The sequence below is a fragment of the Ostrinia furnacalis genome, unplaced genomic scaffold (assembly GCF_004193835.3).
Source record: "Ostrinia furnacalis isolate ACB-3 unplaced genomic scaffold, ASM419383v2 OfSCF0207, whole genome shotgun sequence".
NCBI lineage: Eukaryota > Metazoa > Arthropoda > Insecta > Lepidoptera > Crambidae > Ostrinia > Ostrinia furnacalis.
Window position 1 is genome coordinate 995,995 of NW_021130446.1, and position 20,457 is coordinate 1,016,451.

Below are 20,457 nucleotides of genomic sequence, written 5' to 3' on the forward strand. Positions count from 1 at the left end.
TTTATGTTGAGATAATTAATCTACAAAAGTAATTATCTTGATAATCGCATAAAGAAAATGAAAAGCGTAAATTATATTTTAAGCCCACCTGGGTCTCGACTAGGGCATGAATATCGGAATCTCGGAATCTCGTAATATCGGAATCTCGGACTGCGAGATCCGATATTTCAATTCCGATATTGAGCGACCCAATATCGTAATATCGGAATCAGATAAAAGTTTTAATTTAGATTTTAAACAAAGCGTTTAAACTCGCCACAACCTGCCACAAAGCCCAAAGTACATGATTGGCAAAGACCAATGATTTTCTCATGTCAATCACCATCACTTTTTGTTCCACTGCAAATATTTTAAATCTTTACTATTTATGGTTAATTTAACTTGTTCTATAAATCAATTGTAGCATTTGCCATAGGTACTTGGTCAACAAAGAACGACATCTCAACTCCCTTTCAAACATTAATTTTACTGGACATGGACCGTCAGTTCTGCGTACTATGTGCCCTGCACTATTACGGAGCTCCTCATTTCTGATTAGATCTCGTAAAGAGACACCAAGCTTATCCCTCTCCATAGCACGTTGTGCCCTATATTCAAAGGCCACGTTTTCGAGCCGTATATCATCACTGGTAACACACACTAATTGAAGACGTTCGTATTCGACGATTTACCTCTTTCTCGAAATTGCATCTAACTACCTAGCTGATCGTTTGTCCGAGATAGACATACTTACTTGTCAACAATCTCGAGAATCGAGCTCCTAACCAAAACTGGGTAAGGAGCAACATGGACATTCGACTTAAGCTTCGTTTTTTCCATATTCATCCGAAGGCCTACCTGTTGGGAAACTCGATTAAGGTCTTCGAGCATTGTGTGTCTTCCAACGGTTCTGCCGTAGTACGCAAAACAAACGGACAGATGAGGCAGCAAGGTTCTGAAGTGGAGGCCACGTACCGAAAAGCGCAGCGTAGGACTCATAACCACAAGGTGGACCGACGACCTCATAAAGGTAGCAGGAAGGCGCTGGATGCAGGCCGTCACCAACATTGTGAAAATCAGCATCGAAGCCTGTGTTCAGCAGTGGACGTCCTATGGCTGACATGATGATGATGATGGCTCGTGGTTTTGTGAGTTGTACATCGATAATCAAAAAGGAACAAATTACAAGCATATTAAAGTTTTTTACCACTCTCTACAATTTTTGTAACACGTGATTGAATGACTCTAAAATTCGTTCCGCCAACATAAAACAGGGTAATATAATGAAGGAGTAAAAAAGTTTGTTTGATATCTGTGATTTTACAAAAACACTTTAATTATTTGCTAGTCCATATAGGCTCATTATCAGGTGATCCGTCTGCTCGTTTGCCTTTGTCACATACAACACCAAATGCAATGGATACCCATAACGTAAAAATGGTATTAAAATACTTCAATTTTATGAAGTGCTGTTTTGTACCAAATTAAAGATTTTGATTAAAATCATTATTTTATTGTAAATAATCCAGAATTCTTACGAATATAACCAAATATTAATTTTATAGCACATGAACTCAATTCCGATATTAATATCGGAATTCCGATATTGAGATCTAATATCGGAATCCAATATCGGAATTGAAAACCTTCCGATATTACATGCCCTAGTCTCGACCATAGCGCAAACATTAAACGGCAGTAAAAGTCACCTAGGGAGCCATCGCTACCCTCTCTGTTATTGATTGTCAAAATGGAAACATCGTAAATATTTACTCACCCAATATACTCGTATTTACCTCGTACAAAGTAATAAACCTTCTACATTATGAGAATAGCTACGGAATGTTATAAAATAATCCGAATGCTACAGACAATCTCAAAAGACGCATCAATATCATTTCATTACCGTAACATGGTAATAAAAGGTCAAATGTAGTTACATAAGGAACGAATACGTACCTCGTAGATAAGTAACAATACCAAGCCAAACTTGTGACCTTAATACTTATTTATTAGAACCTACGAGAGAGGTCATAATATCAGGTACTTATGTGTGATTGTCAGTTGTTTGTGTGCAACATTCTTGTTTCAGTAACACATTGTTGCACACAAAAAGTATGTACCAACACGGAAAGACAAAACATAAGTTGCGTTACGATTTTTTTTACTATTTAGTAATTCTCTTTCGCTCTTTTTAAACTCACTTTTTAAACCAGACATGTGAAAGTAATAAAAAGCTTGTAATAGGTACTCATTACAACTTATGTAACGAGTACATCAGACAATATGTAAAATAATTATAATTAAAGCACCGTGTACATTGTTTTGAGTGTGTAGTCTGTACGTATAAATACGTCAAAAATATTTTGTAATAGCCATTTTACAATCATTGACATGTTTATAGCTGGAGTGAATTCTCATTCACGAATATGAGTGCCACTGCTGTTCATTCAAGGGTAATGTAGCCGAAAACATGTTACAATCAAACATTATTGACATGTTAAATGACAATCACGATTTACTCCAAAGGTCGTCCAATCGTTTACAGATGATTGTAAATTGAAGAATCGTGGTGGTTAGCAGGTTGAGTGTCAAATCAACCTTCGATGGTGTTAGTATGCGTTCTGTGTCTCCACGGGGCCGTTCAAGTTTGACCTTTTCGTTGATACTAAACGTGGTACGCAAAGCATGCTTATTGCATAGCAAAGCTTAGATCGAATGCAGTTAATTGGGAAACGACGCTGCGTGGAATCTACCAATTTAAATGATGAAAATAGCAAAATTAATTAAAATGTCTGCGCTTACGTCACGCGTCTTCCTGGACAAAAGACTATCGTATATTTTGTAACCTAATGATGCACTCGTGTTGCAGATTAACCAATCTATTATATCGTTACATTCACAAAATCACAAAAGAATATTGAAAACGAATATTTTGAACATAGCCAGGGTTAAGCAACTACAATTAATACGAAGTATGTCGTAAATTTTACAAAACTAATGTATTTGTTTGTAGCTTCTGAATCATCTATCATCATTTAAACGCTTTGAGTTAGTGGCGCAGTGTTCAAATTATGCCTTGAAAGTGTATTAAAAAAAAAATACTAGATAATCTTATAGACTATAGACCACCAGAATGTCGTTCTTACATTATTTTCAGGCTTCGTTATTAAGCCTATCTTTTCAATGAGAACCGACCTCGAATTATATCACTTTGGTATGGAACAAAATTAAATGGCCTTTCACAATAGCTAACGGTGAAACTTTTCTCGGAAGGTCACGGATATTTCCTATAACATATTGGCCAATTAAAAAGTGTTTTAGACAAATCTATTAGCAGCATGACCCAAATGGGTACACACGACAATACTGTGACCGTGAGAACATTTCATAACTTCACAATGAGGGCAATTTGAATTACCTTACACGCTTGGACTTGCTATTTGCATGTAAGACCGCTGCGGTTTGAGGTCCATGGTACAGCAATTAAGTGTTAAGTGGTTAAACATGGTAATTTTGTGAATGCATAACCACATGGGCCATCATGGGCCACAATGTATGCAATAAGTACTCATATACTTTTGGGGTAGAGTTCTATGGCAGATTCATTGATCAATGACATCAGATTAAATTAGCAAGTAAGGCTGGGTTGCATCATCTTACTTTAACTTTGACAAACGTCAAAAATCTGTCAAACTCCATACAAAAAACACCGGTTATCGTTATAGTTACGGTCAAAGCTAGGTTGTGCACCTCAGCTTACGTGTGCTTTCTATTTATTGTTTCATAAAACTTCTAATCAATTTAACTTTGAATCTTTAAGGGTTTAAAGTAATTTGAGAAAGTTTTTCAATGTATGATGCTGCATTTGTTAATACGCACACAACGCACATCTCCTTACAAGGGCGAAGCTTACAACACAACGCGTTGGCCCTCTACATTGTACTGACGGCATATTAACACTATAGCATCTAGTACACTTGTAATAAATGCTACTTTGCAACAAAAATACAGTCAGATGAGCTGTCAACTGTACTCTCACGCACGAGTTGGGTCTAAACGCAATGCACTCCAAACGAGTACGTACTTGAAGCAATCGCACTTTTCCATTCATACCTCTCCCTCACAAAGGCTTTTTTTACCTTGGATTTTCTCTACCGGAAACGAGTTATATTGTTTTAAAGTTTTCTGCACTGTTTTTTTACCTTTCGCTCCAGCCCGTTGCGACTATTATTCTTTAAGCTATAGTTTTACCAGGAAAGTTTTTTAATAATATTGTTCTTCTTTCTTTACTTTACGGTAATCACCAACTCCGTTTAGTTTTTTCTACACTTCTTTATTCATATGTTTTTCTTTAAAAGCGTGTAACTACCAGTTGTCTGCCTATTCATGCCATGGATAAGGTCTACTTCATGTGATCATGCACCTTATAGAGAGCTAGAATACATTTACCTAGTTCTTTCCTCAAGCATATCACATTTCACCAAGATAAATATACTTTTCTCGGAAAATGGTTCACGGTTAATTTGCTACGCTTTAGTGATCTTCATAAAATATCTGAAAGGAAAAATAAATGAAAATGTACTTGGAAATGAACGCTGATATTATATGAATATTTGTCAATTTTCTGAGTATACATTCTGCTATGTGAGTATTATTTACCAATTTTTCTTCGTTAAACCGTAAACCATTCTGACATCGTGCAACAATTAAAATCGTGCCTACATTCATTTTTTTATTATTCAAATGTAATTACATGTACAACAAATACTTTGGAATTAATAGACAAACAAAGTAATTAAATGCGACGTCTCATACATATTCCATTTACCGTGTTTAATTTTATGACTCGCAATTTTCGAAAGGTTGGAACCTTGATATTTGTGAAGAAGTCGCTCGAGGCAAGAAACTCATTTTTAAAACCTTGTATGAATTTTTGTTGCAAACTCAACTCTATTGCAACTGCATAAGACCACACAGTATTTAGCTTGATGTGCTGGCGTCTGTACCTAGCAACTTGTTAACATCGTTAACTCATCATTAAAAACAAATGATAATGGAATTTGCAATCGTTTTTATTTTTTATTCTTTTTTGATAGATGTAAATAACAGAATAGAAGTAATTAAACGTTTATGATAAGCTCTAATTCGAACTAGAATAGTGTAAATTTCTTAGAACGCTCTTTACTTTGAAGTTTTTGAAGCCACTTTAAACGTTTCAAAGATTTTCCTGGAATTGAAAGATTAGGTATCTGTCTCAAAATACCAGGAAAATTGAGAGATAACATTTGTAAGTGTGTACAGATTGGAAAATCTTAAAAAGTAAACTTTTTCGCTCACGATCCCGAAATCGATATTTCCACTTTCAAAATATACTTTAAAACGAAAAAAAACTCGAATTTTCCGACAGGAAATCGAGTTTCTTCTACGAAGACGCATGATAAAAGTAACATGCATAGGTACGCATGCATTATTACATTATACGCATAAGATAGTCTCCGACAGTTGAAACTTGAAAACCTATAGCAAGTGACGTAAGACGTTAAGAACACTGAAATTGTTTAGACTCTATTTAGGTCAATTTTCATCAAAATATTTCAAACGCAATTGCCAGTTTTAGTTGGTGCCGTCATAATTTCGTCGTAACAGACCTAATTATGAAGCGTCACAGTCACAATGCATCGTTACACGTCACACGTATCCACGTCAAAAACACGACGCATGTATTTTGTCGGATCGTGTGCAAGGCGCATACGAGAAACTGTTCGCCGGTCCGTAACGTCGCTTTCACGCAAGCCATCTCGCCGCGTGACGTCACGACACATTTCACTACCTCCGATATTGGTGCAACGACCGAAAATGCGTTAAAATAGAGACTATATTTTATTTTTAATCATCAATTCGTACTGGCTGGTTGAAAAAATAGCGCGAAGATTTAAAAACAATAGAGACTGCCAAAAATAAACAAAAACCAGTGAGTATATTTTAGACTGGATATTGGTAGGTATTGCATTAGCAATAGAACTTGTTTTTCTACATCGGTGACCTCAAAATAATAATAGTGAAGAAGAAGAAAAACACGTCGATAAATGTCTTAGGTACCTATTCCAAAAAGCTTGTACTGTTTTTCATTATCAAACCATCAACTGTCTTAATTAATTGTCATACAAAGTTCGATAAATCACACGAGAGTCTTTTTTTAGATTTGTCTCCCAACATCGTGTAGAAATTTTACCAATTTTATGCCTTGATGGCTCAGCTCATGTAAATTTAATGCGCAACAGACTACGTCGTACTTTTCCTGCGTACGTAATTCCGAGACCTTCCACGTACCGCATTGGGACACACCTAACATGGCACGAACTGCATCTAATTTGCCCAAGACCACTTTTTCTGAGCAAATCCAGTTTAATAGTATACCTTCCTACACTAACCTTTGATTACACTGCATTTCCTTTTCCTCGCTTCTCGTGTTTGCTAGGAAACAGAAAATGTCTGGCCGGTTGCATTAAAATGCACTCTCTATGGTTCATTAAAAAAATCGTTTAAAATAATGGGTTGAAAAAAATGTAGAAAAAGATGCATATTTAATGTTTGAAGAAAATGATACGACTGTGATTCAGGAAGTTTGGCTTTTTTAAGTAAGTTTATGCAGATGAACGAAATTTGGGTTACAGCGTGACAGATCGGGGCTTGAAAACTAAAGGACGTAAAGGACGTAGCATAGCACACTAATCAACCTGGAATGGGATCGTAATCGTATCAACTCGAGGCGGTCGGTAATTAGTATGAAACTCCATACTGCAATGTACACTTATCCCGCGCCGTAACGTAAATGCCTCGCCTCGCGATTGACAGCGCGCGAAAGGCGATGACAGCTCGCGAAAGACGATACGGTGTTGACCCCTTTCCGAGTTGAGAAGTGAGTCGTCTAGTTTCAAAACCCGCTAAAACGCTCCTGCAACTAATTTCTGTTTATATCTCTAAATGATGCTACTGCAATTTTCTCATCATACTGTTCAATCATTTTCGATCAAAATACACTAAAAGACTACTAAACTAGCACTTAAAATTAGGTTTGTGTTACAAACTCCGCTAAAACGCCGTCCGTTTCTTTCAAAACCCTCTAAAAGTTGATTGACCAATGGTAGCACGGTATTTTGGTCACGTGACTGCGAAATCAGTATGGAGATTTTTTTATAACGTGGTTGCTTCATAATTTGCTCTTATCAAATCCCGCTAAAATACGACATGTCCGTTTCAAATCCCATTAAAACCGAATGTTCGTAACAAAATACGCCAAAATGAAAATAGTTTTCATTATAATTCAAATTATATTTAATTTAAAGATAAATAGCAATTACTGTTAGTATTGACAGATGACAATAATAATTCGTATCATATTTTTTTTTGCCTAAGGCCAAAGCTATATGGATAAGCGGTTTTTTTCAATTTCTCGAAATCTTATCAAAATCGTTTTAGCGGGATTTGAAACTAGACGCCTCAAGTCTGCTATGAGCTTAAAGATGCGATGAAAATGTGTAGAACCCGGTGCATGCGGTTGTAACTCGCACTTGACCGGCTTTTTGTTCATTTTGTTTAATTTAAAACTCGTTTGGATAACTTTAGTCGGGACCATTAGGCATTAATTTATTGGAACGTTGAACACAAGAAAATCTATTGCAGCAAGCATTTTGATTTAATTATTTAATAATGTCATAAAGCCGGTTTTCAATAGTAACAAGTATGTGCCTTATTTGCCCAACTTGTTATTTGTAATCCTTTATAAAAAAATTATCACTAATGATTTAGATTTAAATAAATTTTGCTAACTAGTCGTAATATTAGTTAGCTAGGTATAATCAATAATAGAAGTTAGTTTTTTAGTTTCAAAGTTGACAAGTGACAGCTAAAGTCAGGTTCTTTGTGGGCCACTGGGCAAATTTGGACACCTGTCAAAGCAAGTTTGGAAGGCCGAACCTTGTTTAGAAAATAGTTTGGTTTGAGGCTTTGAAATTGCAGGATTGGTTCCCTAGATGGTATTAATTAAATTGGAAACTGACTGACCGAGGTCGATTGCAGACCACGATTAAATGAAGAGTTAGAGGTAGATAGAGTCCGTTTTGAGGTAAAATAATTATTATTATCCGTGGTAACAATTATGCATATCTTTCCAATACGTGTTTTGGTAAGTTAGCTTGATGACATAAAATGCGTGTACGTATTTTGGAAGCTCTTTAATTTCCGATGACTAAAAAAGTGTGCGAAATATAACTGACATTCGTTAATTTCGTTTCAGCCAAATGACGTCCACTTCGTAACTTAGCAGATTCTAAGAAAGAAAACATACTCTTAGATAATCATCCGCCTTCCATATTCTGTTCTGTAGGTATAATTCATTGCGATATGATATTCCTACCGAGCCTTGGTAATCGATACCGAGAATGATACCTAAAGTACCTTTTAAGTGGCCCGGGCTAATTACCATCCACGGTACAACACCTGACACCTCTCGTGGGCCACAATTCGGGCTTCGGAATCTATTGATTAAAGTAGACCGTAGTTATGGGCCGGCTGGCAACCACTTACTTAATGAACTTCCCAACTTCTATTTGTGTTCGATATAATTACCTAGACACTGTTGATTAAGGCTGGGTTGCACCATCTTACTTTAACTTTAACAAACGTCAAGTCTGTCAAACTCCATATAAAAACACCGGTTATCGTTATAGTTACTGTTAAATTAAGATGGTGCAACTCAGCTTTAGATTAGTAACACAAACAACCTTGTCAGCTTTATCTGGTTAAGTCGTTTCAAATTGATTGTTATATAATTTTGTTTGTTCGGAAACTAGCATTGTAGAAACTGATAGAGCTGACTAACAATAAGAAGCCCTTATTGTTAAGCAAAAGCAATTACCCGTAACTACAGCCACTTTCTTTGTTATTTGCAGCGTAACGCTTAAATTAATTACTTAAACCAGATATTGGTGCCGCATAAACGTCATTTCAAATTGAACTGTTAAAATTATAATTGCTATAACACTATTAAAATTTTTAAACGTTTATGAGCAAAGGCAATAGAAAATCTATTTTCTTGATTACGATCGTCGAGTTAACTAGTTCGAGTAATTACTTTAGTGGCTATTTGATTTAAAAACTGCCTTTCAAATAATAAATAAAGCTCAGAAATAATAATTTATTCGACATAAACTTGGAATTCTCAGACTAAAATGTGTTTCTTTTTTGTTTCAGATGTGACGGTGCTGCCAACATGGTGTAGGCTTAATCAATGACTGTGCCAAATTCTCCGCCAAATATGGCTGTGCCCAAAACGCAAAAGACTTTTCTCGTGTTATAACTTCTCTAGTGATAGACCAATGAAACGGTGAAATATAACCAAACACCATGGGACGGCGACGCTGGAGATTCGTCACAATCGCTTCGTTCCTGCTTTTTATTATAAAAGAGACGCAATGTCAAGGTGAGTCGATTTTCAATTGTTTTTTATGCGTCAAAGCGAAAAATTTCACACGTAGGTCGGAAAATGCTCTACAAATCGATTCTGTTTGGCATTTCGGTGTTTAAAGTAGAGCATTTTTTTCTGTAAATGTGGAGTGAGAGAGAGTTGCAAGAGATTCTCTTTTGTTTATTTTTAATATTTGTTCACTATTCCATTTTTACAATTTGTAAGTCAAATTGTCACCAATCTCATATTGTAGTCAATCAAGCATAATTATTATCTTTTTTTTGTAATAGCTATTTACGGTTGTACCTACTTAACTTTAATCGTCCATACGAATTGTATGAAACAAATTCCCCACATAGTATCACCTAAATGTAGGTACATGGTATTTACAAACAATATCCAAATACCTACGTCCTACAACCTACTCGTACATATAGTGTTTAGAAATAAGACAACGAAAATCCGAATCAGTTTTCTCAAGAGATTAGGTCCACTTGACAAGGAAAATTAAATGAGTGTCAGTATTATTATTTTCGAAATTCGTGTTTTATTTAACCCAAAAGGTATTCGTAGAAAAGAAATATTAAGCTCAATTGAATCAATCCCACAGAGCCTATACTCGGAATTCCATCGAAGTATATTGACAGCGGGCATGATTTCCATTGGGACTCTTAGTTTTTAGTAAAGGTCAGCGCACACAGTGGCGGGAAGCGCGGAAAAGCGTTCGCGATCGGGGTCCATTTTTGTAATGTTCTAGTGTTCTAGTTTGTATAAAATCAGTCACATAGAGAGCGTACGCCTTCTGGCTTGTTATGCGTCCACCGTTTCGCGCTGGATCGCTATTGGATCGCTTTCCCGCCCTTCTCGCCTCTGTGTGCGCTGACTTTTATAAAACGAGAATTTTCACGGCAACATTCGCGTGTGAAAAGAAGTGAAAAGAACTCGCCTAATTGTCTTCTCAACCGAATATACACAGCTCTTGCACAGTCCGTTTTAACCTACTGCGTTCCTGTATGGGGTGGTGCCGCAAAAACCCAATTTATTAACCTTGAGAGGGCGCAGCGTACTCTTATTAAAGTCATGTACTTTAGGAAGAGACGCTTCCCCACCGATATGTTATATAACACCAGTGGGTTGCTCTCGGTAAGGAAATTATATATAGTGTATATTACCCTCAAAACACACAAATCCATATATTACGACCCTCGTATACTAGAAAAAAGACGCACATGCAGGGTTGCCAAACCAGTCATCACTAAAACTACATTTGCCAGACAGATTGAATCACGTTCCACCTACATCTACAATAGTATAAATAAAAACTTATCTATATATAGCAAAACTCATCATGAGTGTAAGAAACTTTTATATATTTGGATACAAAATAAGTCATATGAAGAAATCGAACATTTGCTGGATCGAATCTCATGATTTGTAAAATAGTGTTGTTTTTTATATCTTATGTTTAATCGACGCAGATAAACATACACACACACACACACACACACACACATTCTCTTGCATTCTCATTGCATATAGTTACTCTGTTTATTTGTTATGTTTTTACAACTACAACACTGAGTCAATTCTGGTGAATTTTGTTTTAAAGATGGATTGAATCTGTCTAGGTACTTTTTATCGCAACAAAATCTAAAAGAGATAAAATCAAGTTAGCTAAAATGATGCCTTATTTTTATCAGTTTGTGATACAAAACAACCGCATATCTGTGCTCTTTCATTGCGTACACATAGTCCTATATAGCGACACTAATGGACAAAACCGGACCAAAAAAACATGTGGAGGCATAATATAAAGCCAGTGGGCGTACAATGCAGGAATGGCGACTAGTGCAGCCAATAAATACAGCTAGTTCCGGATATTGCGGCCGAAAACTTTTTTAGACACATTTTTTCGTCCTTTTGACTTCAATCAGAATTTTTGTTCATGAAATAAACAATAAGCTATTATAGCGTAAACTTTATTGATGAATTGGGTAGACATTAATATACATTAGATATCAAGCTGTAAGAGATGTTGTTACCACATCATTAGCCTTAAACTAGTTTATAAGTTCTACCTACACGTATACTGTAAGTTCATAGCTACGTAGAAAAGGACATTTTAATAAATATCTAAAAATAAGCGGTCAATTTTTAGACAGACGACAAAACGTCTAAACATGTACATATCTTTGTTGTATGACACTAAGCAAGGTGGGAAGGGCCCAGGGCCGAAACTTTCGGCCTGAGCCGAACACGTCGGCCCAACGGCCACCCACGTGTGCTAGCTGACGGCCCATTTATTATTCAATGCCCAGACGCGAATAGCGACCGCTTGTTATCGTCTTTGAATTTTACCCTTGAGTTTGCAACTTGCTCGGAACTTTGACAACTCGGGCAAACATTCCTTCTTATTGCTCCCCTATACTTCACTGAACTATTGCTTGTGGAGTTTTCTGTGACAGCAGGGAATATATTTTTCTCGTGGGTACAATAACGTCAGGACCAGGACAGCAAGCTTCACACTGAGGCATCTTATATCGTTGGAACAGGTGTGATTTTGAAATAAAAATACCAGACATGGCATTTTTTACCTTTAATTAGCTTGTCCATAAACTACCTACTCGATAGACCAAATGTTTGAGATTGCTGTATGAAGAGAAGCCAGTACACTTAGATATTATGAACTTAAATTATATTGAAACTAAGACGAAATCAAACAAAAATTAATCTCAGACTCATGTCCTAGTTCAAGATGATTCAACAACTAACATTAGCTCAAGCCCTGCAAGTTAGCTTCATCTCTTTGAACCGCTCTTACATATTGTAATGTAACACGTATATTATACAGGTTATACACATACATTAAGTAATAATAATAAGGTATATTAGGTTTCATAAAAGAACTTAATGTCATTTTAAGCATTTTGTTTAGAAAAACAAATTAGTTTATAATTTTAAGTATAAAAGGCATTGTTAGACTGTTTTTGTTAATTACTTTTACTTTATGATTTCCTACATCGCTTTAAAAGACGCCATTCAGTCTATACAGTCATAGCTGAAAACTCCAGACAATATCAAATTAAGGTGACATTAATTAATAATATAATTAATTTAGAGACGAAAGAGTCACATCAACTGCTGTCTTATTGTCCAACATTTCAGAGGCAATTCTGAAATTGAAACTGATTTTATTTTATGATAATTGTAATTCAAAGTTTCAAAATTCTTCTTGGTTGTTTAAATTGTGAGCGGTCTAATTTAATATTAATTATTATGTTTCAAGTATTTTTTTTTGTTTCGTTGCCGATGTGAGAGATTGCGAATGTATGGTAGTCAATCACTATAGCATAGTTAAATATAAATTGGATACTTATTAACTCACCACTACCACATGCATACTAACTGACTAATGTGAATATGATATCAGCTTATCAGTAAGCTAAGTTAGTCTTTTCGCGTTCAGCCCTTTTTCGCGTGTGTGAAAGAAACAAAACAAAACTACAGTGTGCCTACCATGAGTTTACGTTAGGTGAGCTCGCTAGCAAATACGTCAAAAAATTATATGAAGATTTTATTTCTTGAAAGTAGCCGCTAGGGGCGCTGCACAACATGTCATACATTTAAATGTCATTTTTTTACGCAGTCGCTAGCGAGCACACCTAACGTAAACTCATGGTAGGCACACAGATTTCAGTTTTCCTCAAAAGATAGTTAAATACCTACCTAATTTCAGATTGTATAAGATATAAAATACAACCTTAAAATGTTATAAAGTATACTCAGATTTCAAAAAGCCAAGATAACAGCTGAGGTTGACAGAGCGAATGCACAATCTGTTCTTTAATTTCCTGAACGCATACTCGTTCTCTTTCAGTAAATGTATTTAGATTTTATTCACAGAGCGTACAAAGGAAATGGAACTAACCAATGTTTCAATTTAAATTTAATCTAGCCTAGAACATAACCTAACACTGCATTGAATATGCTAAGAGATTATTAACTTTTATAGCTGAATTAAATTGCTTCTGAAGTCGACCAAGTCTAAAGCACGTACGAGGTCACGCAATATAATTATTGGGAATTACAAAGGTATGTGACCACGCCATAACCTACTTGACTGTGGACGAAATACTTATCAGATTTTAAATAGGTTTGAAATTGTAATTATTGACCAATACTTATAATAATAATGTAAAATACATATTATCTTTCTATGATTATGAATTAGAATGAAGTAAGTACATGTCTCAAATTATATTTTTATTTGACCTGCCTACTATAATACCTACAAGCTTAACATTAAATTGTCAGCTTTCTTAAAATGCGTTCTACATTTATTTATTAGAAGGCTCACTTAAAGTACCACCAATATCAAAACGTTTAGTCTAGTACTTAAACCTCTTGTAGGTATTTCTATTTTGGTTCCCATTGAATAGTAGGTATGTCTTTCCCCTTTTCCATTTAAAGCGTAATTTAATTTAATTTAATTAAGTACAAACCTACTACTTGGTTGGAAATCAATGGAATCGAGGATTCGCGAAAATTCCGTGAAATCCGTATTTACTTACGGATATTATAAATGTCAAAGTATTTCAGTTTGTTGGTTACCTAATCACGTTTAAACCGATTCTTATGAAAGGTTTAAAGATAGTTTAAGACTTAGTGATAAACAAAGGATAGATCCTGGATTTTTAAACTGTTGTGAACGCCCTCTGCCCCATTTAGGGGACATACGACCTTAAGTCAAGTATGTTAAGTCTGGACTTTTAAAAGAAAAGGGTATGATAAAAATTTTTTATAATAGACCGAAATTCATGTGGGCGATGCCGCAGGCAAAAGCTAGAAAAATATATCAAAATAAACAATTTATGAATTTACACGTGCCGTGTCATCGTACCGTGATCGTTTCTGTGAAAATTAGGTACCTAACATCGTTTTCACTTACTGTACCTATATGACATTAATATTGTCCGTCTGAATTACATGATAACTTTCCTGGAAAATTCCCAAATAAATTATTTTAAAGAAATGACATGAATGAAAATTTATGCCATATTAATAAGCTATTTACATTGTACATACGACGACGTTTTAGGCAAGCTTAATAAACTGAACTAAAGAAAAAACGTTTCGTACAACTTTCGTATTTTGGATAGCTACCCATTTCAGATTAACTTAATTTGATTATTTCAATTATTGCGATATATTAAGTGCGTTCATTCATCTTTTCTACTTATCTGGGGGCACGGCAGTGCCCCCACCAAGTCGAGCAAAAAAGCGGCACGGCCGTACCATCCTTTTCTCGAAGCAATTCATGACATTTTCGACCCCCTGTAACTTCGTTGTGGATAAAACTAGAAGACTGAATTTTCAGTAACCATGCAGGCATTGTAAAGACACGGTATATTTCAAATTTCATTCAATTTGAACCAGTAGTTTAAGAATTATAACGGGTCAAAGTTTCTTAATTTTGTCACTCACTGACTGACTGACTCACCGATCATCAAAACTCTAAGGCACTTCTAGCAGACCTAGAAGCTTCAAATTTGGAATATAAGTAGTGTTTGGTGTATGAATCAAGGAAAAACTAAAATACTTATTTGGGGGCATGGTAGTGCAACCGCCAAGTCGAGTAAAATTTTTCAATTTCGGTCTAGTTTTCTAGATACCTACATAACTGCTGTCTACAAAATACAAAAAGAAATGAGATCCCATCAAAAACAATACTTGTCAAAAAAACCAAGTCTCGCAACTCAGTTGTTCTACGGTAAAAAGTTGTGAGATCCATGTAATACCAAGTCCAGGCCAGGAAATCTTTAACGTTTTACATAAATTATTGACTTGGCCATCGCACTAAATAATTTAATTTACACGTGTTTTCATGCGATGGCCAAGTCAATAATTTATGTAAAACGTTAAAGATTTCCTGGCCTGGACTTGGTATTACATGGATCTCACAACTTTTTACCGTAGAACAACTGAGTTGCGAGACTTGGTTTTTTTGACAAGTATTGTTTTTGATGGGTACACATTTTACTACATAAACCAAACTATGTACTTCGCTTCTACATATCATAACCACCTAAATCTAGTCCACTAGCTATAATACCGTGCTGGTGTATATCACACGTGATCCGGCATTCTAATAAGAGATGAGATTCATGGCTCAACAAAACCACACTCACGCAGATAACCTTAATTAAATACCTCGTTTGAGGTATGTGCTAATGTGATTTAGCATAGAAATAAACGTTTGCCGAGAGAACCACGATTAACGGTCTTTTACGGTCCAGTTAAACCCCTTTTTGCGGGAATGAGGCTACTTAGGAAGACCTAGCTAGTTTTGGTAATGATTAATTAAAATCAAACCCTACAAATTTCAGGATATAGGGCCAGGACTAATGTGAATGACTCACTCATCTGAAGATAGTTAGGTACCTGATATACTTAGTATCACAGAACGTCTTAACTATCTGAAATAAGTCAATCGAAAGTAAGCTATTATCATTTCAAATGACTAGATACTTAGATGTTCAGTAAACTAAAGCAAAAATAAATTTTTGATCTTTGAAGTCAATATCACTAAAAAGGACATGTCTGTTTACTTATTCTAGATCTAAAAGAAATAACCGCAACTTGAACGTATAAGAACGGTCTGGAATATCAATATAGCTTTTAGCATTCGAATAAATTCCACGTTTTACCCAAGGCGGCATCCATTTGGCCCTTATCTGGAATTCCTAGGCATGTCTTACCCAAACACGTGGGGAGCACGTGAGAGGTCACTCTAAGGCTCGTTTTCCACCAAGGCAGAGACGAGGCGAGTACACGAGATGTGTTTTAAGCAACCAATAGAACTTAATTTTTAATTAACGTTACTTACGCGTATCATCTCCGCTCAGCTTCAGCACGGCTTCAGAGTGCTTACCATTACCATTGCACAGCGCCCTTAGCGGCTAACTTCAAGAATTATAAAATCTTCATAGATTTTTTGACGCACTCTCTAGCGAGCACACGTAAAATCATGGTAAGCACAGAGTTTTCATACGAAATACCTAACATAAGCACTAAGCGACGGTACGGTCTGAGAACGAGAATATCTGAAAATGAAGTCTCCACACATCTCCGCTCCGCTTCACTTTGGTGGAGATAAACTGCTCGTTATGTCGCTCGTCTCCGCACATCTTGTCTTGTCTCCACTTTGGTGGAAAGCAGGCCTAATAGGCCTCGAGCGAGCCTGCGGCTAACGCCCGCCCATACTTCATCAGGGATAAGTTCGCCTACTAATAGACGTGATTGAGAATGTTAGCAATCGGGTTACGAGAAATGTACTGGCTGCTGTCAGCTATACCTATTCTTCAACTAAATTCCTTAAATCATTCAATTAAGTTTTTAAATCTCTTACTTGAGAAATTCCCTACTTGATTTTACAAATCACATAATTATACCTCTAGGAGGTAGCAATGTAACATTTTGAATATCTTGTACCTACTACCCTTTATTGTTGGGTGAAGTAACATTGCGAAGTGAATAAATGAATATGAATATGAATATCAGTAAAATGTAGAGCCTTTCAGTTGTAGTTATTATGTAAGTACATAGTTGTTGATATAACAAGGTTGCTCTACTTACTCGTATAAGTTGCCCGCGTCGTATTAAGCCTACAATTTTCGTAAATTAACGACGTGATGAAATCAAGGTCTTCACTTTTAAATTGTAGGAAATGTTAAAGGAAACTGTTAGAACGCCAAAATAGTTTAGCGGTATGTGTTATTTCCGCTTGAATTATATGCAGCTACTCGTATGTAAACAGAACAATACTAAAAAAACCTTCATTATGCTAAAACATTAATATTCATTTGAATTTTATTCAACAAAAGTATGTAAAAGCCTTTTAAGAAACACGTTTCCTCCCTTTCACTAGATACGGTGTAATTATAAATGGTGAAATACTCGTAATATGTTAGTATCAATTTGTGTTTGACATTCATTAAACATTACAATTAACGCTTAAATGAAATAACTATTAAATGTAAAATGTTAATATTAACTGCCGTATCATATTTTGTGTAGTAATTTAAAACCTAGTTAACACTTGCAATTTCATATTAAGTTTTTCACAAGCTTTAACTTTAAAATCCTGGCGTCAAAGAGTAACAATCATATAATAAATATTTTTTTCATAAGTACTTTCGCATTTAAAAATCTTTTGTGAAGTTAGATTAGTAACATTTTAGGCATTACTAAACATCAGGACAATTTGTCCATTGTTAAACCCTCAATCCAACATATGAGCATCAAAAATTACCAACCAATTTTCTAATCAAATCAGTTATCGTCCATGAAACTCGCTGAAAAAGCTGATGCTTTACTCAAAAGCTCATAGGCTAAAGTTTTGTCGAGTAACAAGATCGAGGCGTTAAACTGATTTCTTAATTCTTTAAGATGCTCAACAAACTGCAACCTTCATAGCATCAAAATAAGGATGCAATTACCGTACTGTCTTCTCAGTGATAATTATTATATCCAAAATAAGCCGCCTTAGAACGTTAACAAACTCAAAGTCAAACATTAAATAGGTAATCAGTTAAACAAATTAATCGATTTTCCAAATCAAAGGACTGTAATTTCGCTTTGAATTTAAATAGCAACAAAATGTTTCTAACAGCCACCGTAACAATTTGTAAACGCGATTAATTCAGTAATTTCGGAGGGCAACAAAAATGGCGTCTGTCATTTTACATTTAAAATTAACCTTACGTAAAAATGGTGCAGATTTTTTAATAAATGTTACCGTTTAAAGGTGGCTCCGTAAAAATCTACATCTAAATGTTTATGGTAAACTCGGGCGAAGCTCGTGTGTATTACAAAGAGCTTTTGAGCTTTCCCTCACGTCACGTGCAGGCCGACGGCCCGAACCCCCTAATTACCTGCGATTTACGGCATGTGGACCACCCCTAATATTAATTACAACTTATTGTTCAGATGAATACTGTTTTAAACCCAAAAAGACCTTTTGGAAACTTTGTACCGCAAAAAGCTAACCTAATTACGCCTATTGTGTTGTTTTGTTTTTATGACGATTTCCATAAGCAAATACCCATTTAGTACTGTTAACGCCGTACATGAATTAATTAAGGTAATTATAACACAGATTAGTAACAATAATGTATTATTAAAATCATACAGTTAAACGTTTAACTGCAACTGCATTTGCGTAAATCATTAATGATTACATTTGAATGGTGGTGAACAGAAAAATATAAAATTCTTAATAATAAAACAGTTTCTGGTTTCGATTATCAGGTTTAACATAACATGCAACTAAGTTTAACTACCTACATAATACTTCGTCGTAAGGCGCAGTAAAATTTGAGTCTTAATTCAAAATCAACCAAAACACAAATGGTTCTGTCCTTCGGAGGACACGTTTTATGCCGTCCGTTACGATTGTCATTGAGCCATTTCAGACGCTCATAAAAATCTGACCCTAGGACTGTGACCTAAATTTTGAAGACTGGACAATCTACCATAAATGCTGGTAGTTTCATTAAATTTCAACCTCTCTAAAATGAAAACTAGATTTACTATCACCGACGCCGCGACGTGTTGGCATTCTGATAATAGGTACATGATGCATAAATGTTTGTACTGCCAACTACCCATCCACCCTCGATATTTAAACGAGGATACATACAATATTTGCCCCAGTAAAGTAATCACCATTTAGAATCAGATTCAGCATTTGATGTAGGTTGGAAATTAAATGATAGTATTTGCTCATGTGAACATAATTAAAAATATTCAAACGCGCTACGAAACGGGTCTGTGTGCTCGTACATTAATGAAATCTCGGCCCTTTGAAGAAGATTGGATTCCACATATTGCCTACTTATATGATCCCCACGATCAATAACAGCTATCAAAATTGACACCAAGCTATAAGGTTCACGCAAGCCCTGGGGAAATTTAACCACGACGAACTTAATCAGGGAAAATATTTGAGACGAAGGGAAAAACTTGTTTTCTCAATATAGTGCGACTCTTGGGATTGGAGAAGAATTAAGTAGAGTGGGAAGTGAGCTCGACCTTCGTTCGCCACAACTTTTTTCGATGAACCAATTCCCTTGCCATAGAATAAGGCGTATTTTATTTGCGTTGAAAAACAATTGAGTGCGCAATAAACAAAACAACATTATACTCACAAAGAAAACTCGAGAACCCTCAGCAAAGATTTCGGAATGCGTGTGTTTCAAAAGGGCAATTTCATGTTCATTTGCATCAGATTTTCCTGTGTCTCTCCGAGATTCCTTTTCTACGGCTCCGATATTCATCGACAGGGATTTAAAGGAAAAATAAAGTAAAACGAACAGCGATTCCTCGCGTCGAATTTAAAATCATTCTGTACGGTCGAATTGGTTAGCTATCTCTATAAAACGAAACTTGAACCGAAAAATGACGGATAAAATACAATTTACTGTCTAGGCCAAAACTAAATAAGTAACTGAACAAAAGGTATCTTTTTTCTTCTACTGTGACATTGTGCTTGTTGATAAATTTACAAATACAATACTTAACGAATATTTTCATTCAACATTATTTCGAAAGCAAAATCATATTTCATTGTTCAAATCTAGATGCCACTGACAATTTATTATAAATACTTTTCGTTTTATTAAAGGTCTTCAAGTTTCTCTATTAAGTTTACAGAGTCACTTCTCAAAATTTTAGAAGACTTAGGTACTTTAAAATTTCAAGGCCCTCGACTATCCAATAATGATAACAAACCGTGAAAACAATACCCGACTTTTCCAAGATGTCATTAAATTAAGTTATTTATGGATAAATCTTGCATTAAATTAAATAAATTGAACCGTAATCTTGCTAATGGATTATTAATGGCGATTTTGTGGTCGCAAGAATAATTTTACTGTCTGCAGAAAAACAACTTTAAGTTAGAGGCCTTAGAAAATACCTAATGCCTTAAAATCACGAATAAATTATTT

The 20,457-nt window shown here is 35.4% G+C and overlaps 1 protein-coding gene across 4 annotated transcripts in view; it reads left to right on the top strand.

Annotated features, from left to right (window-relative positions):
• LOC114355479 (uncharacterized) overlaps window positions 1-20,457 on the top strand; it is a 66,806-nt gene that overhangs the window by 36,224 nt on the left and 10,125 nt on the right. For 3 of the 4 annotated variants that reach the window (XM_028308345.1, XM_028308367.1, XM_028308360.1), the window contains exon 2: window positions 9,235-9,463. In XM_028308345.1, coding sequence (XP_028164146.1) covers window positions 9,388-9,463 — 76 coding nt within the window. In that variant the 5' untranslated portion in view covers window positions 9,235-9,387. Of the gene's footprint in view, window positions 1-9,074; window positions 9,108-9,234; window positions 9,464-20,457 lie in introns of those variants that run through there. The other variant, XM_028308352.1, reaches the window with a different exon arrangement.